Source organism: Bos mutus, chromosome 25 (genome assembly GCF_027580195.1).
Source record: "Bos mutus isolate GX-2022 chromosome 25, NWIPB_WYAK_1.1, whole genome shotgun sequence".
In the NCBI taxonomy this organism is placed as follows: domain Eukaryota; kingdom Metazoa; phylum Chordata; class Mammalia; order Artiodactyla; family Bovidae; genus Bos; species Bos mutus.
The window spans coordinates 21,837,540-21,857,629 of NC_091641.1; the positions used below are offsets into that span (position 1 = coordinate 21,837,540).

The following is a 20,090-nucleotide window of genomic DNA, read 5'->3' on the forward strand; positions in this document are numbered from 1 at the left end:
ACCTTACTATTGAAAGTATTCAAGAATTACTGACCCCCAACTTAGTCTTACGTATTTTGATAAATGTCTTTCAATAGAATCAACTTCCTTGATCATCCTTTGTATTTCATTGTATAGATGTTAACACCTTATTCTGAGAAGGAGCCTGCGGGCCTTGCCACGGGCTCACAGCTAAGAGTCAGGAACCCAGGTTCTTACCTCAGATTTGCCACTTTCAAGCTGTGTAACCTGAAGTTACTTACTCAACCTCTCCACGCCTGTTTCCTCATCTGAATATTGAAATGGTAAGATTCTAGTTATCCTTATTTCAAAAGTCCTGGCTTGTTAAACCTTTAGAAGAGTGTTGGCAAATACGGCCCAGAGGCCCAATTCAGCCTACTGCCTGTTCCTGTAAATAAAGTTTTATAGGCACACGTCCAGATCCATTCATTTACCTGTCATCTACTTTGACACTACAACCACAGAGTTTAGTAGTTGTGACAGAGACTGTAAGGCCTACAAAGCCTGAAATATTTCTTATCAGGCCCTCTACAGAAACAGCTCACTGATCATTCCCTCAGGATAATACCTGACACATGGTAAATCCTCAACAAACATTAATCCAGACCATTTTCATAGGCCACCATCCTCATTTTTGCTGTATCTTTCATCACCTTTACAATTATTTAGTTTATTTTTTACTTTAAACTGACTTCTTAAAACTTAAATTCATTTCAAAAGGAAAAATTACATCTCCATCAAACTCACAGTTTTGATGTGTGTTTTAATAACAGATATTGAAATTAATTTATGATTAGTAAAATGTTTAAATGCTTCAATTCCCTTAGGAAAATGCTGCTCCACTTTCAACTGTCTCTGAAAAACTCTAAACCTCACCTTTCTGATTCCCAGTGACTCTCTGTGTCTCAGAGGCCTTGCTTTGCTCTTACATAGCCAACCTTATTTTGTGAAAATTACCTGTTTCTGTTTTTGTCTCCTCTGGACCATAAGCTCCTTGAGGGCAGAGACAGCCTTTCATCTCGGAACCCAGTGTCTCCTGCTACATAGTAATCATTCATGGGTATTTATGAAGCCAAATTATTGGGACTCCTCAGTACCCCTCATTTCTTCGTGTGTGTGTGTGTTGTGTAGCCTTTTGTTAATAACTAAAATAGAAGGTACCTGTTGTACAACATGGGTAGTAATTGAATATAACTGGAGATTTTTATATTCTAATACTGCTGCTAAGTCGCTTCAGTCGTGTCCAACTCTGTGCGACCCCATGACGACAGCCCTTCAGGCTCCGCCGTCCCTGGGATTCTCCAGGCAAGAACACTGGAGTGGGTTGCCATTTCCTTATCCAATGCATGAAAGTGAAAAGTGAAAGTGAAGTCGCTCAGTCGTGTCCGACTCCTAGCGACCCCATGGACTGGAGCCCACCAGGCTCCTCCGTCCATGGGATCTTCCAGGCAAGAGTACTGGAGTGGGGTGCCATTGCCTTCTCTGATATTCTAATACAGATCATTTATAAATGCAATATCTATATTAAAAAGCTTCCTCCTTTTTGTGTATAATTTGCAAATTTATTCTGAAAGCAGAGCATATGTGCACAAGTCTGCAAAGAGTGCAAATTTAGGATATGGTAAATGCTTCACAAGTTACTTTCAAAAAGTTGACTGCCACAACTGTGCCTTTACAATACTTTTTTTTTTATCAAAATATTTTTATACCAGCCTTCCTCAGACTGCTTTTAACTACAAAGCATTTTTTTACAGAGCTGAAATTGAGGAAGGACTATACCTACTAGAAAAGAAGAAAGTTCTGTTCATTTGAGGTTTCAGAATCCCCCCAAACCAGGACCAGTATCTTGGTAAGGCTTAGGCCAGGATCCTGGACAGACTGTGACTGTGTGCAGGTGGCATTCCTGAGGGTTCAGAGCTGCAGTGAGCTGGGAGAGCTCCAGCTGCACAGCCCACTGAGCTGTCTTGCCAGTTTCTACACTGGCTGGTCTGGGCACCCCTCATTTCTTAGTACTTATAAAGTGTCAGTTTCTCAGTCATGTCCAACTCTTTATGACCCCATGGACTGTAGCCCACCAGGCTCCTCTGTTCACAGGCTTCTCCAGACAAGAATACTGGATTGGGTTGCCTTTCCCTTCTCCAAGGGATCTGCCCAACCCCGGGATCAAACCCAAGTCTCCTGTATAGCAGGTGGATTCTTTACCATCTGAGTTACCATAAGAATATGAATTATAAGGCACTTCATTTGAACTCTGGAGGAAGTAAGACAGAAAATCTAGGTCCCAAGGAGTTTTCAGGGTGGAAATGAAGAAAGGCCAGAATGAGGCTCAATTACATTCAACTTGACAAGCACCAAGTTGAATGCCCTGGACTTGCCCCACTCCCAGGATGCCAAGAAAGCCTCACCAGACGGTCCTTCTTGTCTTCTAAGAGGTATTTCATGGCGGTATGGAACTGTTGAGCATCTGTCCCCCTCAGGTCCTCCAGCAGCTTCTGGGGCTGGTACAAACGCTGCTCCAGGAGGTTTTCCATGGCTGCCTGGACATGGAATGCTGGGCGAGTCAGTGAGGACAGGACAGGAGCACACCGCCAGCACCCAGCCAAGCCACCTAATTCCCTGCAGGGACTGCAAGCTGGCAGCCTGCACACGTTTGGCTGAGTTGGCTCCAAAATTTTTAATGAGCTGCCAACATTTAAAATTCAGGAAATTCCTCACAAAAATCCACAAAGATGTGGCAATGCTGGATACATATCCCCTTCTGTGTAATAATCAACAGGCCAAGGGGCAGTCGCTCACTGTAATTACTCTTCCTGATCACCACCCTCCAGGTAGCCGATTATCCCATAGCTGCCTGGTCCCTGCAGGCAATTGAGGTTTCAAGTCCAGAGCAGCTGACCTCTACCCAGATATTTTACTATGCCCAGATGGTCACTGCTCAAACCCCCTGCCATGCTTCAAACCCTCTGCCATGCTCCAAACCCTCTGCACAGGAGCAACATTCAGGCAGCATGAACTGGCTATGCCTCCCCTCCAGGGTAAGGAGCAGAGGCCAGCAGTTTCTCCTAGAGGAGATTTCCTCTGCTATCTGGGGAGCTATTTTCTAAATCTTCCTTAAATAAAAATGCTCTGGAAAGGCAGCAAAGCATCATGGACAAAAGGTAAGCTCTAGAACCAGACAGTTCAGGACATGGAACAACAGACTGGTTCCAAATAGGAAAAGGAGTATGTCAAGACTGTATATTGTCACCCTGCTTATTTAACTTATATGCAGAGTACATCATGAGAAACGCTGGGCCGGATGAAGCACAAGCTGGAATCAAGATTGCCGGGAGAAATATCAGTAACCTCAGATATGCAGATGACACCACCCTTATGGCAGAACCAGACAACCCACGTGCAAATCCCCACCCTGACACTTACCAGTTGTGCAGCCTCATGCAAGTTCCTTAACTAGGATTGCTAGATAAAATACAGGATGCCTGGCTACATTTGAACTAAAGATAAACAACTAATAATTTTTAGCATAAGTATATCCCAAATATCGCATGGGACGTACTTATACTAAAAATGTATTTGTTATTAATCTGCAAGTCAAATTTAACTGAGATTCCTGGGTTTTGACAAATGGGCAACAGTATCTCCAGGTCTCAGTTTTCTCAGCTGAAAAGTAGGGACAAGAGTCAAACTTAACTATGTAAGTAAGGATTAATCCTATATCACAAGGAGTAAATGAGTATGCAAAGTGTTCTCAGTCAGCGCCAGCCATTATCCTCTGTCTTGAATGAACTGAAGAACTGTTTACTCAATGTCTCTCCCTCTAGAATGAAAAGCCCACAAGGGTGGTAAGGTGACTGCCTGTTCTGAGTCTCCAGTGTCTACAACTGTGCCTGGCAGAGACTAGAGGCTGAATGAGTAGGTACTGAACGAATAAATGAATATACAAACAGGAAGAGAGGGAGTATAGCTCAAATCAGGTTAAAATATACACATTTCATGAGGAGCCCTACTGCTAGAGAGAAAAGGGCAAGCACCACTTCTTTATAGATTACACAGACTGATCAACAAGACGAAGAAAGCAGATGCCATGAGGCTACCAGCCACATCCATCTAGTGGCTGTAAGTGGTTAACAACCAGCAATCTCAGCGTAGCTCTCACATGAATGTTCATCTTCACCATAAAGTCAGTAAAAGTTGAAACAACAAAGACGTATGTCGGAACTTCATTCATAAGTGATGTGACCTCTTTGCCGAATCAGGTAACAGTCTTTGAATTCAGAAAGAATGTTCTTTTGGTTTTCTGTGCTCTTCACAGAGTATTGGTAAAGGCACAACATTGCACCCCATCTACTAATTACGCTAATGAGGTACAGGCTGGCCAACTCACTGCAGTTCCTACCATGCCCTGCTGCTGCTGCTGCTGCTGCTAAGTCGCTTCAGTCGTGTCCAACTCTATGCAACCCCATGGACTGCAGCCCACCAGGCTCCCCGGTCCCTGGGATTCTCCAGGCAAGAACACCGGAGTGGGTTGCCATTTCCTTCTCCAATGCATGAAAGTGAAAAGTGAAAGTGAAGTTGCTCAGTCGTGTCCGACTTAGTGACCCTATGGACTGCAGCCTACCAGGCTCCTCCATCCATGGGGTTTTCCACGCAGGAGTACTGGAGTGGGGTGCCATTGCTTCTCCACCATGCCCTATTGTTCTCTAATGTAAATATCCATCGCCATCTATTTACGCACTTGAGCTACTGTTTTTCTTATGGTAGAATTTAAAGGGAAGAAAAATATTTCCTGGACCTGCGGTTGAGAGACTGATAATTATACCCAAAGATCCACTCTCTTGTAATTCCTTTTAGCAACAGAAGCCCACAAGTTTTATCCGGGTACAAGGCCTCTCATCTTACTCCTCTGCAGTAAGATGTGACTGTGGACTGTGAGCCAATGAAATGTGAGCAGGAGGAAGTATGCAACCTGCAGGTCTCATCCTTAAAGAGAGGCTGTTGACCCTTCACTTCCTCTTTCCCACGGCGCCCTCTCTGGGTTGGAGAATGGATATGTTATTTCAACCACACAAGCAACAACTCCCTAGATGATGGTAAAGCAGCAAGACAGAAGGAACCTGGGTCCCCCGGTGGCCTTTTGCGGTAGAGTTGCCTCTCCTCTCTGGACTTCCCACCTGGCCCTGGACTATCACATATAATAGAAATAAGCTAAATTGTTTCCGTTCAGTTCAGTTCAGTCACTCAGTCGTGTCTGACTCTTTGCGATCCCATGAATTGCAGCACGCCAGGCCTCCCTGTCCATCAACAACTCCCAAAGTTCACCCAAACTCATGTCCATCGAGTCGGTGATGCCATCCAGCCATCTCATCCTCTGTCGTCCCCTTTTCCTCCTGCCCCCAATCCCTCCCAGCATCAGGGTTTTCCAATGAGTCAACTGTTCACATGAGGTGGCCAAAGGATTGCAGTTTCAGCTTCAGCATGACTCCTTCCAAAGAACACCCAGGACTGATCTCCTTTAGAATGGACTGGTTGGATCTCCTTGCAGTCCAAGGGACTCTCAAGAGTCTTCTCCAACACCACAGTTCAAAAGCATCAATTCTTCGGCGCTCAGCCTTCTTCACAGTCCAACTCTCACGTCCATACATGACCACAGGAAAAACCATAGCCTTGACTAGACGGACCTTTGTTGGCAAAGTAATGTCTCTGCTTTTTAATATGCTGTCTAGGTTGGCCATAACTTTCCTTCCAAAGAGTAAGCATCTCTTACTTTCATGGCTGAGCTGCTGTAACTTGAGGGGGCTTTGCTGAGAGACAGCAGCTCAGCCTATACCCTATACAGACACCACGTCTCCAACAAAAGTAGAAAAACGAAAGACAGAAGAGCTTATAGCACGTTTCAAAATAAAATGGACAGAACACGTTTCTTTGTGGAAGTGAAGACTAGCTCTCCACCAGTTCTCCAACTCACCTGGCTCCTGAGTTTGCAATCCCAGTGCACTGAGAGGGGAACAGAGGGGTGGGTCTCAGATACACACCTTCAGGCTGGGGATGGTGAAGGCAACGTTCCGTGAGTTCAGATAGGCCAGGACTCTGTGGGACAGGTCTGCCGTCCACACGTGGGAGCTTCAGTCAAACACAGACAGAGAAGGTCATGATGACAGGTTCCGCTAGGATGGGTAGTCCCCCTGCTAGCTGAGAGCTCAGGGGACCGAAGTTCAGAGAGGACAGTGGGAGTGGGCCAGGATGCTAGGAACTCTGTGCTTGGAGGAAGGCGATGTGTTGCCCTGGCACAGTGTGGGAGAGTTTCCAGTATTAGGAACCCACCCAAACACCAGTCTCTCAAAGACAATAATCAGTTTCAGAGCTGTGTGCTATATTCTAAATCCTGTAACAATCCACTCAGATTAACAATCCAAACAGATGGACTTGGACAGGTGTCCCTCCTCCAGGGGATCTTCCCAACCCAGGGATCAAACCCAGGTCTCCGTCACTGTGGGTGGATTCTTTACCAGCTGAGCCACCAGGGAAGCCCCCTGACTATGTTAAATTTACAAAACAAACACTGTGTATACCATGGGAGGCTGGAATAGCATAGTTAAGACTGTTGGCTCAAAACCTGGATTTGAATCCTGGCTCTACCACTCAACTGTGTGGACTCAAGCAATTTATTGAGTTTTCCTGTGCCCCAGTTTCCCTTTCTATGTAATATAGCTGCTGCTAAGTCACTTCAGTCGTGTCCAACTCCATGTGATCCCATAGACGGAAGCCAACCAGCCTCCCTCATCCCTGGGATTCTCCAGGCAAGAGTATTGGAGTGGGTTGCCATTTCCTTCTCCAATGCATGAAAGTGAAAAGTGAAAGTGAAGTAACTCAGCTGTGTCTGACTCTTAGCGACCTCATGGACTGCAGCCTACCAGGCTCTGCTGCCCATGGGATTTTCCAGGCAAGAGTACTGGAGTGGGGTGCCATTGCCTTCTCCGATGTAATATAGCTAACTGTGAGAATTAAATTTGTCCACACATGTAAAGTGCTAAAACATTGCCAAACACACAGAAAAGGCACACCTTCATTTGTAACAGCCAAAAATTGAAAACAACTCAGATGTCCAACAACAGGTGGTAATACCCATTCAATGGAATGCCACTCACTCAGAAAAGGGGAATGAGTGGGACTTTGGCTTCCAGCTCTTATGGAGTAGCTGGCAGTGGATGAATTCTCCTGCCTTAAACAATTAGAAGTCCTTTTATAACTACATTCATGTTATAGATAGATAGGCGCTGCTAGATAGATGGATAGAGGCAGATAAAAAATTTTAGCCTGCAAGAATATATTCAATACTATCAACTGGAGTTACCTTAGGGAGAAGAGTGTTTATGGGGTCTTTCACTTTAATATGATTGAGTGCTCCTGTCATGGGGCCCCAAGTCTCCCATCTGTCCTTCATAGCACTTGTTATATTAGAATTGTCTGTTAATGTTTACCTTGCCACAACACTACGTAGTGCCCTGCTCCACAGGGTGGCATCTAACAGTACATAAAGGGACAGTGAGGGACTTTCCTGGTGGTCCAGTGGTTAAGACTCCCATCGCAGGTGGCACCAGTTCAATTCCTGGTCAGGGAACTAAGATCCCACATGCCGCATGGTGTGGCCAAATAAAATAAAATGATAGAGCAGTCTAAAAAAATAAAGTGACAGTGAGCCCTGGGGCCAGGCTGCTGGATACACACCCCAGCTTCACCACTTCCCAGCTGAGTGACCTTAAATCACCTCCTTGGGCCTCAGTTTCATTATTCTATCCAATGAGATAACAAAAGGACCTACCTGGGTGGGAGGAGGCTCAGGTTTGTGAGGATTATATGTGTATTCTATGCATAAAGCACTTAGAATAGTACCTGCTACATAGTAAGCACTCAGTAAATGTTAGCTCTTGTGTTACAGCTGCTGCAGCTAAGTCGCTTCAGTCGTGTTCGACTCTGTGCAACCCCATAGACGGCAGCCCATCAGGCTCCCCCATCCCTAGCAGAGGGGGCCAAAACTGTATGGAACAAATGTATCTATTCTAAAACACTTGTGCATTGGATGAATTTTGGATAAACTGGATAAATGAGTATATAGTAGTTTTTACAGTTAAGGGACTTCCATTAAGAAAATCTATTCCATCCCTCCCCCTCCCCTTTAGGATGAATTACCTTTGGAACTGTATGAGATCCAGCAATGCTACAATGGAAATAAAATGAAAAGACAACTTAAAAAGGAATCATTCCAGAGAGATCACAGGCACCTCCTGTTTGAAATTCTTAGACACAACAAGCAGGGACGGGGGAACATTACCATTCAGGTAGCTTCCATCTATTATTTCTTCCTAAAAGGCAAAGAGATAACATCAAGTTTAACATCCATGAGTTGGCGGTTTCAGCAGAGGGGATGTTGTTTAGAAGAAAATGGAATACTCACCGCCATCTTTTGCAACAATGGGTGCAAATCTGCAACAAAGCCATTGAATATAAAAACAGAATTGAATGGGATGACCTTCACAAATACAGATGTGTTAAGAAAAGAGCCCCCAAAAAAGGTTACTCATGAAGGAAATTTTTAGTGAATTTTTATTATACTTGTGCCAGTGTGAGGAAATCTTGGTTTAAGAAACCCTTTTAGAATAACCCTGAAAATTCTACACATACAGGCACATACAGGGCAACAGGCAGGCACACATCCCAGAACACTCCATAGCACCACATACCTGAACTGACCTAACCCCACTCCATCCCCTGAGATGTGTGGAAACCGAGACAGATGACTCCTCCCTCGGGACTTACCCTGGGAGTCTGGAACGCTATAACTTGCCACTCCATGGCTCAGGAAAAGGAACAGCCAAAGAGAGCATCTCCAAGGTTCCTGAGACATTCTCCTGCAGTTAATTCAAGCAGACATAATTCAGGGTTGTATATTTTAGACATATTTAAGAATAATCAGAAGACACGGGAAAAACAGATAGACCCAGAATCCCTTAAAGATTTTTTTTTAAATTCCATCCACCTTGCTCCATCTAAACTTCTTTGCTGGTATAAAACACAATCATCTCTCTCCTCAGTTATAATGGCCTGTTTATATTCTTACAACCACCTCTCATACCCCTCAATTGAACAAAGAGGAGTGGGTAAAAGCATGGACTCTGCTATAGCTGACAAGGGACTTACATCTAGAAAATAAAAAGAACTCTTACAATTCAGTAAGTAGAAGATGAACAAGCCAAGAGGGAAAAAATATGAACCTGAACTTCATTTTTAAAAAATACAAATGGCCAATAAGCATGTAAAGGACTATCAGTGTCATTCAGTTCAGTGCAGTCGCTCAGTCATGTCCAGCTCTTTGCAACCGCATGGACTGCAGCACGCCAGGCAAATATTAGTTTCCAAGAACATGCTGTTGATAACTAATGAGATACTGTAAATGAGCCAGACCCTGTGGAGCTTTCCCAGAATGGACCCCCCCACCCCCACCCCCACCATGTCCTCTGCCTGCCTCTTGTGTAAAGAAAGACTTTAGCTTCCTAGGCCATCCCCAGGTTCCAAAGAGTAAATTCAGAGAAGTGAGAAAATGCAGAAAGGAAGGGAAACAGACAAGCAAGACAAAATAATAATACTTTAGCCATTAAGCCATTAAAAAGTGTCAAGGACCTTTAGTTTCCTTTTAGTTTCTCCTCAAAGACTGAAGATAATATTCTGAGCCACGTCATTTGAGCTGTTTTATAGATACTAAAGCCCCCAATAGGTGGAAGAAGTTAACTGTATTCTCCCCTGCGTGTGTGCACCTCAGTCACTTCAGTCGTGTCCGACTCTTTGTGACCTCATGGATTGTAGTCGGCCAGGCTCCTTTGTCCATGGGATTTCCCAGGCAAGAATATTGGAGCGGATTGCCATGCCTTCCTCCAGGGAATCTTCCCGACCCAGGGACTGAACCCAGGTCTCCTGCGTCTTCTGCATCACAGGCAGTTTGTTTACAGCTGAGCCCCTGGGGAAGCCAGAATGCTGCCCACAAGCACATAAACCCCAGACGAGTTGGAACTAGATGGTCACTCCTGATTACCTCACCAGTAACCAATCAGAAGAATGTCCATGAGCTGATCACCCCAAGTCCCTCCTCTGCCTTCACCCTGTCTTTAAAAATCTTTCCCTGAAAGACTCTGAGGAGTTGGGGGGGACTTTTAAGCACCAGTTGCCCTGGACTCTTTGGTTTGTGCCCTGCAATAAACACAACACTTTCCTTCACCACAACCTGGTGTCTGTAGATTGGCTGTACCGTGTGCAGGCTGTTGCTGCTGCTGCTGCTAAGTCGCATCAGTCATGGCCGACTCTGTGCGACCCCATAGACGGCAGCCCACCAGGCTCCTCCATCCTTGGGATTTTCCAGGCAAGAGTACTGGAGTGGGTTGCCATTTCCTTCTCCAATGCATAAAAGTGAAAAGTCCATCTTCAGGGCTGCAGCCCACCAATTTTCCAGTCAAGAGTACTGGAGTGGGCAAATTCTTAAGTGATAAGAGAACTAGGAGCTGTGCAGCCACTCTGGAGAACAGTGTGGAGGTTCTTAAAAACAAATAGAGCTACCATAGATGACTAATAAGGACCTACTGTGTAGCACAGGGAACAGCAATCCTACTCGTGGGCATATACCCACAGAAAACCATAACAGGAAAAGATAACATGCATCCCATTGTTCATTGGAGCACTATTTACATTCCGTCCAGGACATGGAAGCAACCAAAGTCTCCATCAACAGATGAATGGATAAAGAAGATGCAGTACATACATATAATGGAAAATTACTCAGCCATAAACAAAAAGAATGAAATGTCATTTGCAACAACACGGATTGACCTAAAGACTGTTATACTGAGTGAAGTAAGATAGACAAATATCACATGATATCATTTGTATGTGGAATCTTAAAAAAGACTACAAAAGAACTTATCTAGAAAACAGAAGCAGAGTTACAGATACAGAAAATAAACTTATGGTTATGGGACAGGGGAGGGGGAGGGGTAAATTGGAAGATTGGGATTGACATTTACACACTACTGTGTATAAGATAGATACTAATAAGGACCTACTATATAGCACAGGGAACTCTACTCAATACTCTGTAATGATGTATACAGGAAAAGAATCTGAAAAAGAGAAGATAAGGGCTTCCTTGGTACCTACCTCTTAGCATCATATGAGGATAAAATTAGCTAATGAAGTAAATCACTTAGAACAATGCTTGGCATGAAGAAAGCCCTACATATGGGTTTAGGAAATAAACAAGCCAAACTGATGTTTTCAAAATTCAAATAATGGGAAAGTGTGGAGAAAGAATGTTCCAGAAAAAGGGAATCAGAAGTGCAAAGGCTGTGACGTTAGGAATGCAACTGACATGTTCAATAAATCACACAAAGATGACAGCAGTAGGTGAGATTAGGTCATCGTAAGCACCTTGACTCCCACTTGGAGGGAGACGAGAGCCATTGAGGGATATTAGAATGAGAGCGGGCTTTGCCGGTAGCTCAGCAATAGAGACTCTGCCCGCAATGCAGGAGACGCAGGAGACCTGGGTTCGATCCCTGGGTTGGAAAGATCCCCTGGAGAAAGAAATGGCAACCCACTCCAGTATACTTCCCAGGAAAATCCCATGGACAGCCTGGTGGGTTATAGTCCATGGGGTCACAAAGAGTCAGACACAACTGAAGTGACTGAACACAGCACAGCCTGAGTGTGAACGCCATGCTCTGACTTTTAAAATACTAGTTCTATAACCCCAATTGCTTGTTGAGAATACTCTGAACAAGGGCAACAGGTAAAGCAAAGAGACCAGTAAGAGATGAATAGTGATGACTTAGTCACAGATGGCAGGGAAGCTGGTAAGAAGTGGTTGGGGATATTTTGAAGGGTTGCCGTTGTTCAGTCACTCAGTCACGTCCAACTCTTTGCAATCCCATGGACTGCAGCACTCCAGGCCTTCACCTGTCCTTCCCTATCCTTCACCATCGTCCAGAGCCTGCTCAAACTTATGTCCATTGAGTCAGTGATGCCATCCAACCATCCTGTCCTCTATCGTCCCCTTCTCCTCCTGCCTTCAATCTTGCCCAGCATCAGGGTCTTCTCTAACGAGTCAGCTCTTGGCATCAGGTGGCCAAAATACTGGAGCTTCAGCTTCGGCATAAGTCCTTCCAATTAATATTCAGGATCAATTTCCTTTAGGATTGACTGGTTTGATCTCCTTGCAATCCAAGGGACTCTTAAGAGTCTTCTCCAACACCACAGTTCAAAAGCATCAATTCTTTGACACTTGGACTTCTTTATGGTCCAACTCTCACATCCACATGTGACTACTAGGAAAACCATAGCTTTGACTATACAGACCTTTGTAGGCAAAGTGATGTCTCTGCTTTTTAATATGCTGTCTAGGTTTGTTATAAGGAGCAAGCATCTTTTCATTTTACGGTTGAAGTCACCATCTGCAGCGATTTTGGAGCCCAAGAAAATAAAGCCTGTCACTGTTTCCATTGTTTCTCCATCTATTTGCCATTAAGTGATGGGCTCGGATGTCATGATCTTCATTTTTTGAATGTTGAGTTTTAAGCCAGCTTTTTCACTCTCCTCTTTCACCTTCATCAAGAGGCTCTTTAATTCCTCTTCACTTTCTGCTATAAGGGTGGTGGCATCCGTATCTGAGGTTGCTGATTTTTTGAAGGGTAGAGCCAATAAACTGAATGTGAGGAATAAAAGGCAAGTCACAGACACCTCCAAGGATTTGGGCCTGAGCATTCAGAGAGATGGGAAATAGGAAAAAACCGTAGGAGTTGCAGGTTTGAGGAAGATGCCCTGGAGATGTGGACAAGCTAAGCTTGAGATGACCATAAAATATCCAAGTGGACAAAGCAAGTAGGTAGTTTGGCGTTTGAGTCTGCAGTTAGAGCAGGGCTCAGACTGGAGCTATCTACACAGAGCAGCCAGCAGATACTTGAACCCAGGCCACTGGATGAGATCACCAAGAAAATGAGCACAAGGGAGAACATAGGTGAGCTTTAAGGACTGAGACCCAGGTGTTCCTTTGTTAAAATGTTAGGTAGACCAGGTGCAATCAGCAAACTCAACTGTAGGAAACTCCCCAGAATCAACTACCTAGTTTCTTCAGCAAATACACTGCAAATAGAGAGGCAGACATAGACACACACACACACACACATACACAGACACACACACATACACACAGAGGAAGAAACTAGGAACTTAAAAAACTTAGGAGCTATAACAATTATTCGTAGCATATAGACTTTCTTTGGATCCTAATTGAAGCAAACCATGAAAAACAAAAACTATGGGGCAACTGTGGAAACTTGCTCCCTGTCTGGATATTTGAACATTTTAAAGAATTGCTGTTAATGTTTTTGATAACAGAAATGTGGCTATATTTTTAAAGGAGTACTTATCTTTTAAAGGAGGGATGTTGGTTCACAATCTTGCCCCCATACAGGTAGGGTAAGGAGAAACTGGAGAAAGAAGCAGCCCCTCCAGATTGGTAGATGGCAGGTGTACTAAGCAAGGACACTTACTTACAATGCTTGCCTTTTTTCTTGTTGTTGCTGTTATATTTTTTAAAATAATTTTAAAATTTGTTTATTTTTTATTGTGCTCGGTTTTCATTGCTGCCCGGGCTTTTCTTTAGTTGCCATTAGCAGGGACTACTCTTCCTTCCAGTATTCCAGCTTCTCAATGGGGTGACTTCTCTTCTTGCAGAGCACTGGCTCTGCAGGCTTCAGTAGTTGCTGCTCAAGGGCTCAATAGTTTTGGTTTCCAGGCAATAGAGCACAAATTCAATAGTATGGCTTACTTGTTTCATGGCATGTGGGATCTTCCCAGACCAGGGATCGAACCCACATCTCTTGCACTGGCAGGTGGATTCTTTACCACTGAGCCACCAGGGAAGCCTGCTGTTAAATGTTTTAATGAGGATTTTGTTTTGTTAATTTTTTATTTTCTATTGTATAGTTGACTTATAATTGTCAGGTTGGTTCTTCTTCCATGTTATTGTCTTGTCATGCATGCATGCACGCATGCTAAGTCGCTTCAGTCATGTCCAACTCTGTGCGACCCTATGGACAGCAGCCCACCAGGCTGTCCATGGGATTCTCTAGGCAAGAATACTGGAGTGGGGTGCCATTTCCTTCTCCCATGTCTTGTCATAGTAAAGAGTTGAAAGGACAGACCAGTAACACCTCAAACAGGCAAGATTTACTGGGCATGCGGTAAGCAGTACAATCTCCAAGCATAATAACAGACCAACACCTGCCCCGCCTTGGAGTGACCCTGTCCCATTTTGGCTCCCCTCCTTTATATCCCTTGTTCCCGCCCCTGGGCAGGTTCCTGGGCCCTGATTGGCTATACCCTATGCAAATAGAGAAATTGTACTGTTCCTGGGGTCTGATTGGTTACATGCAAGACCAATCAGAGAAGAGGGTGTGTTTTTCCACCGGAGGTTCTTAGTCCCTTGGGAAGTTTCCTCGTTTTGTTTTTTTCTAGCAGCTGCTTCCTGACTGACATCTTGGGCCCTGTTTCCCTATTCTAACTACCTAGCAGAATGTGTTAGTTTCAGGTGTACAGCAAAGTAATTCAGTTATACATATACATATATCCATTCTTTTTCAGATTCTCTTCTCATAAAAGTTATTACAGAATATTGAGTAGAGTTCCCTGTGCTATACAGTAGGCTTGTCTTGAGAGGCCCCAAGATGAATAGATCTCTACCCTCGCCTCCCCAGAATCTGGAAAGTTTACATAGAGGACTTAACAGATCTTGGTCAAGTCCAGGTGGTCTCAGCAACACATTGCTCTCTCAAGGTTAGGTCCCTGAAAAAGTGCTCCCCTGGTGGGAACAGTGGGCAGAACATACATTCCAAGGATGGGGAAGGGGTGAGGAGTCTCTGATTGCTCTGGTCCAGCTTGAAGGTCAATGGTGGTCACATCCTCTCCATGACCTCCTTCAAGGGGTTAGCTAACTACAACCCAAGGACCAAATTCACAGGTTACCTGGTTTTGCATGGCTCACGAGATAAAAATGGTTTTTACGTTTTTAAACAGTTTCAAAAAATCAAAAGAACAATATGTCTGGACACATGAAAATTTCATATATGCAATTTAAATATTAGTGTCCATAAATACAGTTGTATTAGACGACAACCACTCCACTCACTTAAGTATCGTCTATGGCTGCCTTCACGCTACAATGGCAGAGCTGGGAAGTTGCAACAGAGGCTGTGTGGCCCCATAAAGCTGAAAATACTCTCTGTTCCTTTACTGAAAAAGTTTGCCAAGCCTGCTCTAGAGCAACATTCTTATATACTTAACAGAAGAAATGTGATGTTTGAGATGGTTTCAACATAATACAGGAGGGAGGAAATAAGTATGGAGGAAACAAATTGAAAACTGAAGCTGAAGCCCATTATATTCCTGTATCTACCTTTGTATGGGTTCGAAATTTTCTACATACAAAACATAAATTATTTTTTAAAAGAAAAACAAAATGAAAGAAACTGTTTTTATTTTTAAAAAAGCTTGGAGAGATGTGGAGGAACTGGGAAAGGGTTCTGAAAGGAGGGACCAGAGGTCTGATAGGAAAACAGGTGACTCCCAGGCAGCTCACAACCCAATCCCCAGATGCCACCCTCTCAGGAATTTAAAAGGAGCCCCATAGTGCACATCTATGGTTTCTTGAGATTACTTTATAAGTGCCCCAGCATCCTCTAATACAGATTTCCCTGCTATTGTCTGGCTTGTTATGCAAATAGATTCTCTATCCCCCCAAGGGGACTTCCACAACCGGCTTTGGGAACAGTTAATGCTCATTTTACTGCTCAGGGCAAAAACAAACTGAAATTTTGGAAACCTCCAGACGCAGAAGGCAGAGCATTCTAACAGATTCTGAGTGAACCTGATCTCAATGCACTTGGTAGACGCCTTCTGCTCCATCAATCCCACCCCGCAGGTGGGGATGTTCAGCTCGCCTAAGAGCTCTTACTGGCTTTGGGACTTTGGGGAACCTCTGGCCTTTTTTTTCTCCCTTCCCTTTGGTCAGCTGCCCTGGGGCATTGGCCTCATTCACAATTCTCCAGTTTCCCAGACAATGAGGCTTCTTGTGCTTATTGCTGCAGTCTCCCTATTAATTCTACAAGGGGTTTACAATTACTGAAATAGAAGCTCCACTTTCTGCTGCACATTAAGTCTTCGTTCCAACGAAATCCCAGTCCAAAGCCAGGATGGGATTTGGTTTTAATTAAAAGTCCCTCAGGTCACTCTCTTTCAGGAGCTTGGCCAAGAGGATTAAAAGGACTGAGCTGGGCAATGGTGATTTGGGGGTCAATAGGTTTCTCCATGCATCCAACCCCCTCCCCACCCAAAGGCCTGCAGATGGGCAAAAATCAGGCAGGCAAGGACTACTCTGAAGGAACTCAAAATGAAACCAGTAACAATAACCACAAACCTGAACTGAACGTGGGTTCCTAAAAACCTTGACCATAGGGGTTTCCTGGGACTGAGGGCTTTTGCTTTAAGACCTGGAAAGTTGCAGACCAACTGGGATGAGCTAGTCTTTCAATGCATGAGAGACATTTTGAAAAGATGCTGGGAGGTTCCCCCAATGCTGGGGCATCCCATCCCAGACAGAAACCAACAATTCACAATTACATGGAGTTTTACTGTCTGCAAAGCAGTGCCATTTAAGGTCCATATCATGGATACAAAGATACAGGTCTACAGATACTAACCTGGAGATTTTCTACTGAAAGCAAAAAAAATAACCCCACAAGACCATTTTCATTAGTATTAATGCAAAGTGGTCTAACTTGTCTGGTTTGTAGGCTGCCAGGCTATTTGAACTGGATTTGGATTTCATTTCGAACTGTGGTATTAGAACAGCCCCATCCCTTGAGTTCTACTCAAGGGAATGTGTGCTTTCTTTTTAGGCTAGAGGCATCGGGCCTGAGTGCTGCTCCCAGCTCTGTCCCTAACGGTGAGACTGGCCTGTCATTCTCCTCCCTGTCTTTGAGTCTCAGGAGAGCAAAATGGAAGGCTTGGGATTCTGTGATAGAAGGAGAGAGAGGAGGATGCTGTCTCACTGGGCATCCTCTGCCTGCTGAGCCAACATTTGCTCCATCCACCAGCCCTGAAGGTTCACTTGGTCTCACAGGTGAGTTCAGCAGACACACAGAACTCAAAAAGTGAGCAAATGGCAGAAGCGGGGCCCAGATGCAGGGCCACCTGGCTGTCTAGGAATCATAATTGTAGCGACCACTGAATTGAGTGAGAACGAAGCCCTCACCCCTCTACACACACTGCCTCATGTAGTCCTTGCAGAATCTTTGAGGCAAATGTTAACTGCAATTTCTATTTCACAGACAAGGAAATGGGTTTTAAAAGGTCGAGTGGCCTGCCGAGGATCACATAACTATTAGGTGGCAGGGCCAGGTCCCAAGCCCTGAGCTAAATGATTCCAAACACTGAGTAGCTCTGCTCTCCAGCCTCTGCTTAGTGGCCCTGAACCTGAACTCCAGATGGCCAGTGCCATCTCGGGGCTAGAAGCCCCAGTTTTCATTTAGACCACTGATTACTAGCTGTGTGCTCTTCAACAAACTCTTTGACTTCTTAGGGCTTACGTTCCCTTCTTTGTACAATGCGGATGGTGATAATACCTCACAAAGACAGGGGCTTCCCTGGTGGCTCAGATGGTAAAGAATCTGCCTGCAGTGCAGGAGACCCCAGTTCCATCCCTGGATGGGGAAGAGCCCCAGGAGGAGAGCATGGCAACCTGCTTCCGTATTCTTGCCTGGAGAATCCCATGGACAGAGGAGCTTGGCAGGCTTCAGTCCATGGGGTCCCAAAGAGTTGGACATGATTGAAACCCCTAAGCAGGCACAAAGACTGTGTAAATGTTATTTTATAGTTCATCAATTTATCCAATGTGTAACGGTTCGCTCTGCCTGAATATTCTCATTTCTTGCTCACAACAGCCATGAAATATAATTGGAAAAATATGTAAAGAAATTTCCTTGTATGTAAAATATGTAAAAAAAAAAAAAAAAAAAACTGACCCCAGCACTGGCACATATAAACACTGGACAAATAGTAGCTATTATTATTGATGCTTCTGTTGTTGCTATTGATATTATCATGACAAAGTCCTTGCCTTCATGGCTGCTTTTATTAAGGGGGTTCGGATCCCTTTCTTAGAAATTTCCTCCCCTCCCCACCCATGGACGCCCCCTCCCCACGAGCCCTTCAAGGCGCCGAATCTCCCTCTACCCACTCTCCTTTCTCCCTCTGGCCTCCGCCGCCCCCCTTGTAGCTTGCGCCCCTTTTCCAGGCAGCCCCCGCGGCGAGTCCCTGGCCCCAGCGCCCCCAAGCGCCTGAGCAGCGGCCGCCCGCGTCCCCTGCGACGGGCCCTGCGGGGGCCTCGTCCCCGCCGCCCGCGCCTCACCTGCCGTGCCCGGCGCCGCTGCTCCGAGTCCAGCGCGGGCGGTCCCTGCGGCGGCCGGAGTGGAGACCCGGGCACCGAGCGCCGTGGGGGTCACAGTCCCGCAGGTGCAAGATGCCAACAAAAGCGCGCTCTCTCCCTCGCCCCTTTCCGAAAGACCGGTGAGGAAAGAGGCTGAAGGGCTCTCCAAACACATCCACCAATTGCGTGTAGGAACTTTATTTGGATCTGAATTCAAACAAACTATTTTAAAAATGATGGAACAATTGGAGCAATGTGGTCGCTGGAGGTTTACTGGTTAGTTTTTTCACGTGTGACAACTGCAATATGGCTCTTTTTTTAGAGTCCTTATATTTTGCAGATACATATTTACAAAGCTGAAACATGATGTCTGGGACTTGCTTGGAAATAACCGGGACCAAGGAGGGGCAGGAATCTGGGTGAAACAATCTGGGTCCCTGTTGATACTAGCTGCCTCCCGAGCAGGGGTTATTATTATCTATTTTCTTCTTTTTCATGTGCTTGGAATTTTCCATAATACAATGGTAAAAAAAACAAACAAAAGAACTGTAAAGATATTCAGACACCTTGGTCAGTAAATGTGACCAAATTTATATAAAGGGGAAAAAAATCCCCAGAAGTAAAAAAAAAGTTGTTTTTTTTTTAAAAGTAAAAAAAAAGTGCACCAAAAAAAAAGTAAAAAAAAGTGTACCAAAATATTTAATGCAGCAGCACTGCATATAAATGCAAAAGGAGACTCAGGTGGGAAAAGATTCAACTCGGGTTGCCATTAAGGAAATGGTTACATAAACTATACTACATCAACTTCATGGGTTATACAGCTATTTAAATGGGTATGAACAAAGACTGTGTAATAAACACACAAGGAAATAATTTTATATCTAAAAAAGTCAAACATGAAGTCATATGTGTTTATGTAAGGGCTTCCTAGGTGGCTCAGTGAAAAAGAATCCGCCTGCCAATGCAGGAGACATAGATTCCATCCCTGGGTTGGTAGATTCCCTGGAGGAGGAAATGGCAACCCACACCAGCAGTCTGGCCTGGAAAATTCCAAGGACAGAGAAGCCTCGAAGGCTACAGTCCATGGGGTTGCAAAGAGTTAGACACAACTGAGTTGCTTTTGAACTGTGGTGTTGGAGAAGACTCTTGAGAGTCCCTTGGACTGCAAGGAGATCCAATCAGTCCATTCTGAAGGAGATCAGCCCTTGGATGTCTTTGGAAGGAATGATGCTAAAGCTGAAACTCCAGTACTTTGGCCATCTCATGCGAAGAGTTGACTCATTGGAAAAGACTGATGCTGGGACGGATTGGGGGCAGGAGGAGAAGGGGACGACAGAGGATGAGATGGCTGGATGGCATCACTAACTCGATGCACGAGAGTCTGAATGAAGTCCGGCAGTTGGTAATGGACAGGGAGGTCTGGCGTGCTGCGATTCATGGGGTTGCAAAGAGTCGGATACGACTGAGCGACTGAACTGAACTGAACTGAACTGAGCATGCACACATGCAACATATATGCACTTGTATTAAAACAGGAAATACATTGAAGTGTTAAGTGTGCATGATG

The 20,090-nt window shown here is 44.8% G+C and overlaps 1 protein-coding gene across 1 annotated transcript in view; it reads right to left on the reverse strand.

The window, feature by feature from the left end:
• OTOA (otoancorin) overlaps positions 1 to 18,638 on the reverse strand; it is a 79,795-nt gene extending 61,157 nt beyond the window's left edge. Inside the window, exons 1-7 of the mRNA XM_070362211.1 lie at positions 18,506 to 18,638; positions 8,815 to 8,906; positions 8,453 to 8,481; positions 8,330 to 8,360; positions 8,188 to 8,215; positions 6,033 to 6,120; positions 2,406 to 2,537 (exon numbers count right to left, since the gene is read on the reverse strand). Of these exons, the coding sequence (XP_070218312.1) occupies positions 2,406 to 2,537; positions 6,033 to 6,120; positions 8,188 to 8,215; positions 8,330 to 8,360; positions 8,453 to 8,481; positions 8,815 to 8,902 (396 nt within the window). The 5' untranslated portion in view covers positions 8,903 to 8,906; positions 18,506 to 18,638. The remainder of the gene's footprint in view (positions 1 to 2,405; positions 2,538 to 6,032; positions 6,121 to 8,187; positions 8,216 to 8,329; positions 8,361 to 8,452; positions 8,482 to 8,814; positions 8,907 to 18,505) is intronic.
• Positions 18,639 to 20,090: the final 1,452 nt, after the last annotated feature.